Source organism: Trachemys scripta, chromosome 4 (genome assembly GCF_013100865.1).
Source record: "Trachemys scripta elegans isolate TJP31775 chromosome 4, CAS_Tse_1.0, whole genome shotgun sequence".
In the NCBI taxonomy this organism is placed as follows: domain Eukaryota; kingdom Metazoa; phylum Chordata; order Testudines; family Emydidae; genus Trachemys; species Trachemys scripta.
The window spans coordinates 43,456,293-43,470,040 of NC_048301.1; the positions used below are offsets into that span (position 1 = coordinate 43,456,293).

At 41.5% G+C, this 13,748-nt stretch overlaps 1 protein-coding gene across 1 annotated transcript; it reads right to left on the reverse strand.

Moving 5' to 3' along the window:
• Nucleotides 1–1,478: 1,478 nt before the first annotated feature.
• On the reverse strand, nucleotides 1,479–13,120 carry PNN (pinin, desmosome associated protein). The gene is made up of 9 exons (XM_034768578.1): nucleotides 12,960–13,120; nucleotides 12,036–12,107; nucleotides 11,513–11,578; nucleotides 8,794–8,866; nucleotides 8,621–8,715; nucleotides 7,218–7,293; nucleotides 5,905–6,060; nucleotides 5,681–5,819; nucleotides 1,479–3,879 (listed from the first exon to the last, which is right to left on the reverse strand). The coding sequence occupies exons 1-9, from the start codon at nucleotides 13,070–13,072 to the stop codon at nucleotides 2,597–2,599; spliced, it is 2,073 nt and encodes a 690-aa protein (XP_034624469.1). The 5' UTR covers nucleotides 13,073–13,120; the 3' UTR covers nucleotides 1,479–2,596.
• Between the last annotated feature and the right edge of the window lie 628 nt (nucleotides 13,121–13,748).

Consider the following 13,748-nt stretch of genomic DNA (forward strand, 5'->3'; position numbering starts at 1 on the left):
CACATCATGTAAATACCATTTTTTGTTTAAATAAAACCTTTATTTCTGTCAGATTGTTTGTATATCTTGGCAACAGTCTTTCACAGACTGATCATGAATGTCATGTACCTCAGATTTCCCTAAAGGAGGATTTTCTAGTCATAATTTTAAGGCCAGAATGGACCATCATAATAATTTAGTCTGATCACCTGTAAAACACAAACAATATACTTAGTACGGTGATCAGTACTAAAAAGATAAAGTGTTTTAGTTTCATTGCCAAATTATCCAAACAGCTGTTGAGACGGGAAAGAGAATTGGACCTTTCCCTGTCTCTAATCCTCATCGCCAGACAGGAAATTGGACTCTTCCTATGCCTGCTGAGAGCAGCTGTGTAATGACCCCACGCACTCTACTTCTGGAGACCCAGCAACCACTATAGAAATATTCAGTTTAAGATGCTATTTTCAATACTGGTTGAAGCAAGTGATTGCTTTTCCCGATCTTAAAAAAAAAAAAAAAATAAATCATGACTAGACATCTCACAGCCACATGGTCCAGAATATGTTTTGCAGGGAGGAAGGGACTTCAGCTTTTAGAGAAGTTACTGAAAAAACTACACAACTTACTGCTATTGACATACGTGGCTGTTTTAGTTTGGTTTGCAAGCATCTTGCTTTGGGGAAATTTAGTTTTTCCTGGCCATATCATACATAAATGTCTGGGTCTGAATAGACTGGACCATTTTAGTAAAGCTGGCTATAAACAGTGCAGCAATGTGAGCTTACTGTATTTATATAGTAGGCAGCTGGATATTTTATAAATTGTTGTAACAGCCATAAAACCAGAGTATCTGTTAAGTCAATGTTTTCTAGTGTTCTGCAGAGTTATGAATTTAAGTTCCCAGGCTTGTCTTTTGAAGATGGTGTATCAGTTTCTTTTGAGAATGAGGACTGAGAGGTCAGATATGAAGTGAACGCTTTGTAAAAAGTGTTCACCCACAGGTGTTCATCTTATTTTTCAGGGCGAGTTTAATGCATAGTGATTACGTGGGTGAAATGAGACAGTTGTTAAGGCATACGATGCAGTGGATGAGGTATACCACATTGTGATATGCCGTTATAGGACTTATGGAAACCCGCACAACACTAAAAACCATTAATTTAACAAGAGACACTGATTTTATGGTCCACTACAATCTGGATTACACCTGGCTGCCTCCATTGTCCTATAACTACAGAGGTGTTAATTGCCCACTTCATTTTAAGAGGTCTCCTACACCGTGTGAAGACCTTATGCTTCATCTTTCCCACCTTGTATTTAGTTTGGACACTCTGGTTACCTTTCTCCAAACCTGAAGTGAAGCTTAGTGACGCTAGAAAGCTCGTTCTCTTCACTAACAGAAGTTGGTCTAATACAAGATATTACCTCTCCCACCTTGTCTCTCACAATGTTTGCCTTTACAGATTAATATGAACAGAAATAGTCTTAAGCATTCATTCAGTAGTCTAATTAACCACATTTATTTGCACATGTACAGAACAGGCCAACAGGTATGTCATTGTTTCATACAAATTTATAAAAACAAAGTCACCTTGATACACCATACTGCTTTATTTGGAATTTACACACTTCCCTATCAAATACATTCAAAAAGTATCCTTGAACACACACAACATTGGTATTAGTCCCAGATAACTCCAACGTAATAGTCATAGTGGCACATAGGGATCAAAGTTTAATCAGTGGCAAACAAATAAATTGTTTAGTTAAAAATGAACAGAAGTCTTGGCCTTTTCCACCACTGGCCAACAAAGCAGGGAGCATCACTAAACAGACATTGTTTTCAGAACACAGTTGTAAACATAACCTGAGCACCTGCAGAGGACAGAGTAGCATTCCAGACTCTCTGACTCTGTCTTGGTCTACGTTAGCATTTTTATTTAACTACTGCTCAAATGTGGGTTGGAGACACATTTGTAAAATGGGAAAATAAATCAAGCTAGAATTGGTTAGGGTGGGGAAGAAAGTAAAGAAGTGAAAACAGACTGTTCACTTCCCTCTCTCTCTCCTGCTTTGGGAAGTTGAGGCTGTCTTTAGTGGAACTTTGAATTCCAATTCTTACCAGGGATGAAGGAGAGAAGGTAGAATGGTAATTATGCTAGGTAACAATGTTCTAAAAGCTCCTAAAATATGTAGATTGAAAGGGGAAAGTTAAGTGTCAACAGGACATCTCAAACCATTTATTTAAAATGCACATTTATTTCTACAAAAAAGTATGATACAGAAGTAGAAGTGATCACACCAGTTTAAAGATTTACCTATTAAAATATACAGAGATTCTTAATGAGTACAGGATATTTAAAAAAGATGCAAAGGGGGGGGTTAATTCTTTTATTTTTACAGTTTTCTGGAACTTCACATAATTTTGATAAGTAACCTTTTACAAAATTATGTAAAAAGTACAAGATGCCTGGTAAACGGTCTGCATTTTTCCAAAAGACTTTTTACAGCATGCATTTGTTAAGGCAGCCTTCTCCTCCTCATAAGGAATCCTTTTACTCATCAAGTAATCTTCTGCTGCAAAGATTAGGCTAAGGAAGTTTAGTCTCTTCTGTTAACGCCTTTTGTCTTTCCTGTCTGATTTACGGTCTCTTTCACTCCGTGAAGTTCTTTTGCCTGACCGACTATTTTCTGACACAGACCTCTTTCTGTCAGACCTTGAACTTTTATCCTTTGATCCTTTTGTATCTCTGCTACTACCTTTTGAAGACTTGTGACTTCTGTCTAGTCCTGAAGCATCCCTTCGCTTCCTATCCGAGCTCCTCCTGCGCTTTCTATCCCTATTATGACCCCGTCCTCTGCTTCGACTTCTGCTCTCACTGCTGCTAGTGCTACTGCTGCTACTGTCTCTGCTACTACTTCCACTAGTGCTACTGCTGCTGCTGGAACTACTCCGACTACTGCTGCTGCCACTGCTGGAACTGCTGCCACTACTACTGCTGGTTGAGCTACTACTACTCGTACTAGTGCTGCTGCTACGACTCCGACTCTTGCTAGTCTTGTTCCTTGTTCTACCCCTGCTTCTACTCCTAGTTTTACTCTTAACTTCTACACTCGTTGCCTGGATCTGATCTGCTTGCAACTCACCCAGCTTTACAGACACCACAGTGACTTCCTCCTGGTCTGCCTGAGGCTCTTGATCTTGAATGGACTGAGACAATGGCGGAGGCTGTGGCAGTGGCACAGACTCTGGCTGGGGCTGTATCTCTGCCTCAGGCTCTGGCTGGGCTTCAGGCTCCTTTTCCTGTTTCTCTTCAGGTTCAGCTTCAATTTCTGGTTTGTTAGCTTTCTCCTTTTCAGGAGAATCAGTGTTAAGCTCTTTTGCTGGCTGAGCATCACACTCAGCTTCTGGTTCCACTTCCTTGCTATTTTCACTTTCTAATGGTTCTGCACTATCAGCCTCATTCATCTCCATCATATCCTGCTCGTTATCCACTGGCTGAGAACTCTCACCTTCCTCTCTTACAACCATAACCTCTTCATGCTGACTATCCTGCTGCCTGTCATTTTCCTTCACCTCAGCTCTCTCTTCTACCTTATCCTCCACTTCATGTTTCTGCTCCTCCTGTTCTTTCTCTGCATCACTATGACCTGCCCCTATTTTCACCTTTTCCTCCCCTGCCTCCTCCATTTCTACATCATTGTTCTGGTTACCTGTCTCCATCTCTTCCACCTGCTGAGCCACCTTACCCTCTTCCTGCTCCTTGTTCTGTTCTTCTTTCTTTTCTTCTTTGTGCACCTCCTGCTGTTCTTTTTCCTTTACAGACTGTCTTCTGGGCCTGGCCTCCATTTTGTTAATTTGTTCTGCAAACTCATTGCGTCTATTTTCAAATATTGCTGGAGAACAAGAGGCAAACATGAAAGAGTAAATTTCAGAATAACTTGTCAAAGTTAATACTGAAATCTTACTTATTCCCAAATATGGTTTATGAATTGTAAAATACTAATGTTCCTGTTATCTTTCCAAAGTGTTGTGCTATTCAAGTGTAATCCAAAAGATGGCAATAGTTTACCAAGAAAGTAAAAGAGGAGAGGTAGGTGAATTTAAGCCCAAATTTTAGGTTTTATGAAAAGCTATCCAAAAAAATTGGTCAACAGATGATCAACATTTCTAGAATTCCAATGAAGAATTTTTATTATTTTTAAAGCTATTAATGTTTAAATCAAACGTCAGAATATAGGTTTCCTTGGGCCTAATTTTAAAGCCTGATCCAAACCAAACTAGACCATCGCCAATCCAAAGCCAACCTGAGCATGTTGAGTTGTTTTCATACCTGATAGAAACACTTGTATTCCAGTCAGATTACAAGGGTCTAGCAATGACCTGGACTCCATTTTCTTGACTTTGTTTCCTCCGTGGAGCCACCAGGGCTAATTACCACCAACCCCTCAGGCCACCTCAACCCAGTGCCCTGCAAATGAAGGGTGTCTGCTTCTCCCTGGGTCGTTGTTCTGAACCTGTACTCAGTGCTGACACCCATCCTTGGGGCCCAGCTCCTGCCGGCCTCCTCACTGCACTGTGCGTGCTATGGAGAGGCACTGCAACTCATCAACACACTCACTCTGCAGCATACACAGGGCAGCGAGGTGAAGGGCGGCCAGCAGGAAAGGGGCATGCAACTGTTGCCATGCCGACCCAATGAGTAAGAGGAGGTAATCCTTAAACCCAGGAATGTCAGGCTGTTTTCAACTCAACCCTAATGCTTGTAGTTGGGTCTTGTCAAGTTTGGACTGGTTTACAAGACTAACACCTGAGCATTTTCACTTCGGTACTCATACTATTGGCACTGACTAGGTTCCATTGTCTAAGCTGGATGAAATGAAAGTAGTAAGAGCCTAAATGGCATAAAGTAAATTAGATGTTTAAAAGATCAATTATATTAATAGGGTATTTGTACACGTGAACTAGTTTTAAACTTGAAGTTAACTTGACAGCATTCATTTCAGCTAGGAAGATCAGTCAGAATGATATAAATAAAAGGCTTTGAGGGAGGGAGATCTCATGTTTAAGAAGATTCAAGGAAAAATACTACAATTGATAAATTCTCAACTGAAGTATCTCCTTTTAAAAACCCATAATATGCTCAGTATCACACATACTGATCTACTTTAAATTGTTTCCTGAAAGAAACTTAGATAGTTATTCTGAGGAAAGGGGTGCGCATATATATATATTTTAAGATCAATAATTTTAAAAAAACATTTAAGTTATCACAAAAGAGCTAATTTGTTCTGTTCCTCAGAACACACAAGTTGCTGACTCCTTGGTAACACTTACATTTTCACACATGCTCGCTCCATGGAATGTGCCTCCTTACCTTCTTGCCTCATTAGCATTTACAGGTGAGACATGGCTACGGGCGATAACATGAAGCAAAGAATACAACTCACACACCTTTAAAAGACTATATGCATACACCACTTCTCAATTAATTTTGTACTAGATAATGACTTCTTTAAAAAAAGGTGTTAAGTGACAAAATCTCACCCCACTTCTCCACCAACCACTGTTTAGAAATGTAAAATTTGTTCTAGTAATGGAATTAAGATATTGAAATTCAAAAAGTTAAAGAAAATACATATCTTGCTTGAGGGAGGAGAGTACGCTCATACTCCTTTTCCTGTACATACCACCTACCATTCATTTTTTTTTGCGAATCATCTATTAGCTTTTGCGTAGCGGGACACATCCTGCCTGGTATGTAGAAGAGATGGGGCCTTGTCCTGGTTCTTATATATTTAATTATTTTGGCATTATGTTCATTCCATTCTTCTTGCTGAGAAACAAAGGAAAAAGTTTAAGATACACAAGAGTATACTTTACATAAGAGAAGTACTGTGAGTAAAACTCAGAATACTCACCAGTTGAGCAAGTTCAACCTTTTGTTCCAATAGACGCAGTTCTGTCTGTTTAGCACGCCTTTCTTCAAACAATTCTCGCCTCTCATTTTCAACCTGCTTTCTCTCCTCCTCTGCCTGCACTTCAAGCTTTTGTTCAATTTCTTGACGTCTCTTTTGCTAAAGGTAAATAAAGTATCGTCTTAGCATTTTCTTCTAGTGTTGAAAAGGTATCGTACTCTTGATCAGTTTTGTAAGTATAAGAGTTATGCAAACAAATGTTACATGCAGTTACACTATGGAGTGAAATATTTATATATTCTTCCTTTAAACACAAGTTAAGATAGAATTCAGAAGCTAGCTGTAGAAAAATTTCAACCTATAGAAAAATTCTGACCTCAGTTTAAGACCAAACAGTTGTCTCAATAGGAAAGAACTCAGAACTGTAACTTATCAATAATTTTTAAATAGTTAATTTTACCTAAGCAATTATTCTTTAAAAAAAAAAAAATACTACAAAAATACTACTAAAAAAAAAAAAATCTTGTATTCCATTTGGGATCAGGCTGACCAACCACCAGAAATGCTTTTCTAGTTTAAATGGTTATCTAGTGATAAGTTACAGCTATACCAACAATAGCTTTATCAATACCACAGGAGAGACATCTATTTACTGAAAATGGGACGGTTTACAATATGTTATGAAAAAATCACTGACTTGTGCACAAAAGTGGCGTAGCACAATTACGTTCTTATGCACTTTTGGCACAGTTGCCTATGGTTTACAAAACCAGAACACAGAAATAGAATCACTACATCTTAAGTCAGTGATTATCTTTAACAACTGTTTCGTTTTGTATTGTTCACAGTAATAGACCACTTGTTTGACGGGTTAGATATCACAGCCAGCCTTTTAGTTGGCTACAAGTGCCATTCACTTTGAAATTACTCCACATACTCAATACCAAGAGGAATGTGTTATCCTTTTCCTGCTCTGCAAGTATTTTAGAATATGAGGCTTTCTTAAAATTTCCTATGAGCATATACAATTTATCACTTGTGTCATGACAACTGGGGACAAAGCTCAGAGTTTTGCAGCACTTTCAAATCCTAAAAGAAAGAAGAATCCCTACCTCGTTTTTATAGCTTTATCAGTTCAAAGCAGCTTTAAAAGCTTCTTAAACTCTTGGCCCCTGGGGTCGGGATGTCTCACTATAAGCAATGCATATATCATGGGAATTTTTCACTCCGTGCATTGAAGCAGTAACTGCTTAATTTTGCCTCACTTGCTTTAGTTGTGTCAGGTTATAGAATATAATATTAAGAGAAACAAGTACCCTTTCAGTAGCAACTGTGGATTCTTGTTTAAATTTCTGAAGAGTGCCCATCAACAAGCCAAATATACGTCGATTCCTGAATAAAAGACAAAACAGTTTTTGAGACTCAGTTTAAAACATAGGGATTTTGCTTGCATAAACACTGAGGGAAATTATTGTAGACACCACATAATAGACACCTATTTCTAAAGGGTCACTAACATTCCAAGGCCCCAAGAAAGAGGTATGGGCTGTGCCAACAGCGTAGAACATAATTAATAACGTATACTTCGATATAAGTGTACACTTTGCTTTACCAAATAAACTAAGACATGATCTATGCCCAAAAGATCTCACGCTAACAGAAAACAGTTCAGGTAACAGTGGGGAAAAATAACTACTGAAGAATTCATTGTAAAATACATACATGGAAAAAGTGGATTTTAAGGAAGGATTTAGAAAAGGGCACAAAAATTTAAAAGCAAAAGACTCTTCCAAGTGCAGGGAATAGCAGAAAGACCAAAGCTGAACAAACTGTTTGGTCTAGTAGGGGGATCCATGTACTGGAAGAGTCTGGGTTCTGTCATGGGACTATTGTGTAAACTTAAAGTCAATTCACTTCTCTGTGCCTCCATTTCCTCAGCCATCCTTTGTCTATCAGCTGGGGAAAGGACCACCTATCACTATGTGTTTGCACAAAACCTTATATGATGAGTGTCACAAAGTCAGTGGTAGGGGCTGATTCTCTCACTTGACTCTAGAGGCTGGGAATAAAAGTTCACTGACAATAGGCTAGTTGTGATCTTGTCCAACTGCATGACGTGCTGGACAATTATAAGACTTGTTTAAAGTAAATACATTTACTTCCTTCCCCTATCCATAAACTCACTCCTCCATGCCTCCCATTACTGCCTTTTTCTGAATATTCTTCTTCCCCACCCAATACCTCTTTTTCCTGCCTTTAGGATTTTCCCCCTTGTCCTTACTTTTAGGAACTATGCCCCTCCTCTTTAAGGGCTACTGCCTCCCCCAACAGAAAGTTCCTCCCCCTCACTCATTTTGGGCATTTACCCGAGGAGATAGGATACCAGAAGCAATTACTCCTCTTAGCATGGAGCCACGGGGCAGCAAAAGCCAGGCAGGAAGGAGGAAGAGAACAGGAGCAGAGTCCTGAAGTCTTTGTAGGGAGGGGAGAAGCATGTGAGATCTGAGGACAATGCACTCTCTATCGTGTAATCCATTTTAAGAAATGTATCTAGGCTACATTTACTCTCAAGGTAGCCTTCCAAATTCACCTGTCATGTATAAATACTGCTTTCAGTAACCATATGATTTTTTTTTTTTAAATCATACCATGTTCCATGTTAGGAGACAGAACATGTGAAGACACCACATAAGCATAAGGAAAATAGATTTATAGGTACCTTTGTTTTCCCTTCTCATCCATAGTTTGATCCTGAATTAGGTCTCGACGTGTTCGCTCTTTGGAGGTAGCAACAACAGAAGATTGCAACGCCGGCTACAAGAACAACAAAACCATCAGTTTGTGTTCCATCTACGCACTTCTGTGCCAAATACCCACTCTCTCAACTGTTACCTTTTTAATATCTTCATCCTCGGCGTCGCTTTCATGGCGTGATTCTCTCCTTGTCCGACGTTCCCCACCCAGCCTGAAGAGAAAATACAAGAGTCAAACATCATTATTTGAGATTGAAACAAGTATAATGGAAAGTTTACATCCCAACAGAGACAGCACTTAAGTACACCTCTACCCTGAGGTAACGCGACCTGATATAACACGAATTCGGATAGGACGTGGTAAAACAGTGCTTTGGGGGGCGGGGCGCACTCCGGCGGATCAAAGCAAGTTTGATATAACGCGGTAAGATTTTTTGGCTCCCGAGGAAAGCGTTCTATTGGGGTAGAGGTGTACATGTTTAAATGCTTTGCTGAATCCAGGTCTTAATAAAGAACAACAAGCCTACAAATTAACAACAGAGCTATTCCCAATTTTTATCTCCTGGTATTTCTGTATCACAAGGCCAATCTAAAATATAAACGCTTCATACTTCAAGACAAACTGCATACATATATGCGATGTTTTAAGATACTTTTGAAACAAATGCAATTTTTGTTTTTCTAAAAGAGTACACAATGAACACAACTATGGAACTCCTTTAAAACTCCACAAACAAAACCAATTGAGACCTTATTGCTGAACTGCAGCCAAATAGGAAGTGTTTCTGATTAAAGACAATCAGTTACACAAGAATAAACCCGGGCAAAACTACACAAAATTTTATGAGATTCTATTCCTGTGTGTTGCTTGTGTTTAAGATGTCTCTTTCACAACCCAGTTTCTTTGAGCCTTCTATAAAGTCAAACCTAGGTAAAATTGTTGCTACAGAATGTTGCAGTATGACAAGTTCTACACCATATCTGCACTGTATGATCACACAGAAAAGATTTCAAGAGGAAAAAGTCCCTATCAGGAGCCATGAACTCAGTAGCAAGTTCCTCAAACTGAATTTGGCAGCGATACATACTAAATTATGGGGCAAGAAAGTCTATTGAACGGACTAAGAAATAAAATCACTGCTGTGTTCCATACATTATTAAAGATAACCTACAAAGAAAAAAATAGAGGACATGCTCACCTATAACTGGAGTTCTTTGAAATGGACTCTAAACATTCACACTCTTGGGTTGCACTACTGGTGCAGTTCAATGGTCGAATGGCTCATTTCAGTGTCACCCAAGGGTCCTAATATCCCCTCCTTCTCCTTCATTGTTCCTGAATGTTCTGAGGGTAAATTTATAAATGTTCTGAGGGTAAATGTTCTGAGGTGTGGCGTTCTGGCCTGCTCAGTTCCTTCCACCACCTTCTCAGGTCTGCGATTGTAATAAAGACTTCACAGACAATGGGTAGGGAGTGTGAAAGTGTAGAGTTCATCTTGAACTCCAGTGACAGGCAAGTAACGTCTGTTTCTTCTTTGAGTGGCATCTACACACACACACACTCTTGGGACAGTCTGATGAGTGGTACAGTACTGTGAAATGAGGAAAGTGGGACACAGAGTCCTATTTAAACACTGACTGAAGTACAGCTCTACTGAACTGTGCCGCACACCTGGATGCTGAATCAAGGGAGTAACGTTTAGAGAACATGTGTACAGAGCTCCAAGTTCCAGCTCTGCAGTTTTCAATGAGCACACATTTAAGACACGCCAAAGAGGCTGCCTTAGCCTAGTGAAACGTGCAGGAAGAGGGACAGAAGGTAGTTTGTAGTTCTCCAGTACAGAGCCTAACCCATTTAGACAAGCATTGAAAATAACCTGACTTTTACTATTCTCTTTCAAGGCTATGGAGAGATTAGAGGATTTAAATAAAACGTCAGTGCTCTTTTATCAACCAACTTGTGGACTTTTAATTCTCCCGAGTGTGCATGAGGTGTGGAAAAGAACACTAGCAGGATAAGTGACTCTCAAAATGTAAGTCAATGAGGGGAGGAGCAGCTGGCAGCATGAGAACACTCCAACCTAACTGCTATGAAGTTCCACTGTCAGCTGCAATCCAAGAATGGTACACGTAAAAGCCACTCAAAGACATAGTAACAGGTTTGTGACCTTATGCTTTGTCTATATATGGGTTTGCCTTGGTTTAACTTAATCAGTTTAAAATCAATTTGGTTAAACCATTGCAATTTTAATGTGTAGAAGAAGCCTTAGTTATCTGCCCTAGCAACCAGATACTCAACTTCTACCACTGTATTCAATGATAAAAATACTAGCAAAAACATTCAGTTAGTATGTTCAGCAGTTAATGTTGACAATTAAGCATTTTAGATTTCAGTGTTAACACCCCATTGAGCAGGGGGTGAGAGGGGGAGGGGGGCACAGTTTACATTCATATATTACTTCAGAACCATTAAAGGGTGTGTATATACCACTCAATTCTACATCTGATCGCACTCCTTCACAATTATAGAACATATCAGTAGTGGAACCAGTGGCTTAAAATGGAAAGCAAATACTACCTTACAGGTCCATTGTATTGCATTTTATAGTGAGGAGAATGAGACAAGATTTCATCAGAGTGAAATGGACATGTTAACATAGACAGAATCATTTCCTTACTGTTGCAACAGTGATCTTCCAAAAAAATGACAAGAGTGTCTTAAGTTGGGAATGAGTAATCTTTAAGCAAGTAATTATAAAGCCACCAGACTAACAATTACCAGTTCTGATAATTTACATTTGCTAAATCATAATGACCTTTTACCCCAGTAAAGTTTTTATGTCCACCTTTGTACCTACCTACTGGTTGCCCCTTCAAGATCCCTCTGTTTGGCTGGGGGTCCTCCACTATCCGAGAATCCACGCCTAAAAAAAAATACAAGACTTAAGACAGGAAGTACAATAAATAAGTAGTAGTCTGAGCGGAGACCTGGAAGCTGGAGCTCCGGAGCTCCCAATGCAGGTCTGTCACTGACTCAACTGTGACCCTGGGTAAGTCAAATCTCCTGTCTTTGTGGGTAATGCCTGCCTACATCGCAAGAAATAACCACCATAATAAATTAATTATATTTTGGTAACAGCCAAATTATATAGCTTTTTCCAAAAGCTAAGTAAATGGCCTATATTAGCAGCATGAAGTACATAATAACCCTGTAATTCTGACCTTCCAACACCTGATATTCTACTATGGGAAAGTATCACTTGGCCAGGGCAGACAGTCAGCCACAAAATAAATAAGTGTCTTGTGTAGTCACAGTTAAAGCTAACATGTGCATAAACATACAGTAAATTTATTTTATCATCTAATTCTGCAGTTTCTTACCTTAGCAATATGCTACCACGCCCTCTACCTCCACCAGGGCCTGTGATGGTCAATAATCTACCTTGAGCGGGCCTGGAAGAAATGTACTAGGTGTTAGAACTTGAGCAGAGTAAGCAAATACATGCTTTCTCTAGACATCTGCATGGCCTCACACACCAGACATGATCTGTGACAGAACCTCAAGTGTCCAGAGACAGAGCCTTGCTTGGAAAAATCTTGCCAGGAAGCAGCAGCACAAAACTTGGGGAGCTGCACAAGGATGCAGGATTGCTACTTAGGGTTGCCAACATTGTATTTTTTTTAAATAAGGAGCTGTTTTCCCACCCTACCCCTCCTCCCAATATAATTAATAATAAGAAGCAGCAGCAGCAGCGCTCACCTACCCTAATGAAAAAATAAGGGACTTTTGGAAACCCTATGACCCATCCCAACCCGGCTGGGCCTCCCCGGCTGAATCACGCCTGACAGACGACTAGAGAAGAGAGGCTCTTTGTGTCTCCCTTAGACACGTTACCGACCGTGCAGGCAAATCACACGTACCGTGTCCCTACAATCACGGGGTGGTGAGAGTCGATCCAGCGCCCGGCCCAGCAACCCCATTGGAGCAACAAGGAAAGCGGCGGGGCGCCCCCGCCTGCACGCTAGAGGGAGGCCGCAGCGTCGGCCAGGGCGCTCCGGGGCGAGGGGAGGGAAATCTCCCGCACTCACGGGTCGGAACCAGGTGCCCGAAGCGAGAAGGTGCGTCGGGCTGTGGCCTGGAGCGCTCCCAAAGCCCGCGACCAGTCGGCAGGGTTTGCTGCCAGGGTCGGACATGCGCGGCCCCATCGCTCCCCAAGAAAAGGCGCCCGCAAGGCTCGCCAGGGCCCAGCCCAGCCACCCCCCCGCAGCCTCGGCGCGCGCGCGCCCACCCAGCCCCGGCCTCACCTCACATCGTTGGGGTCCCGGCCCGTGAGTTTGCGGATATTCTCATCCACGTGCTTGAGGCTCTCCTTGGCCTTTTCCAGCTGCTCCTGCAGCGCGCGCACCGCCACCGCCATCCCGCCAGCAGCGCGGCCTAGCCAGGGGCCTAGCGCAAAGCACCGCTGGGTAACAGAGAGAGACGCCCCGCCTACACACAACTCGTCCCGCCCTATACCTCGCCAATCACAGAGCTCAGAGCCAGAGTGACACCAATAGACAACTACCGACTATTTGCACCCACCAATCACCGAACCCCGACGAAGAACGACACCTCCCACAGCCAAGCATCGCCCGACGCATCTGCCAATTAAAGAGCCCATGTCGAAGTGACACCCCCCACAGCCTATTACCACATCGACGAATCACCAAACGGACAAACAAAATGACACCACTCATAGCCAACCAGCACAGTTTCCTTCCTTCAGGTCAACCAATCAGAAGCGGAGTAATACTATCTCCACCCCACTCTGAACTAATCCCAACTTTCCCACCGAGGCGCCTCAGAGACTAAGAGGCAGAACTAACAGGACTGGGGAGTAGCCAATCAGCTCCTAGTTTGTTATAAATGAACCAATAACAAAGCATTTTATTTATTCCGCAAGGTCTGGCGTTTAGCCAGTCAACTCGCGCGCTGCTTGCTTCTTCCTCTTGCAGCCGCCTCCTCCTGGGAACCTGCTCTGTTACTCTGCTGCCTCGCTCATGGGGAGAATTTGCTGTAGAGGAGCTGAGATCCGCCTAGCACAGCGCGGGTGT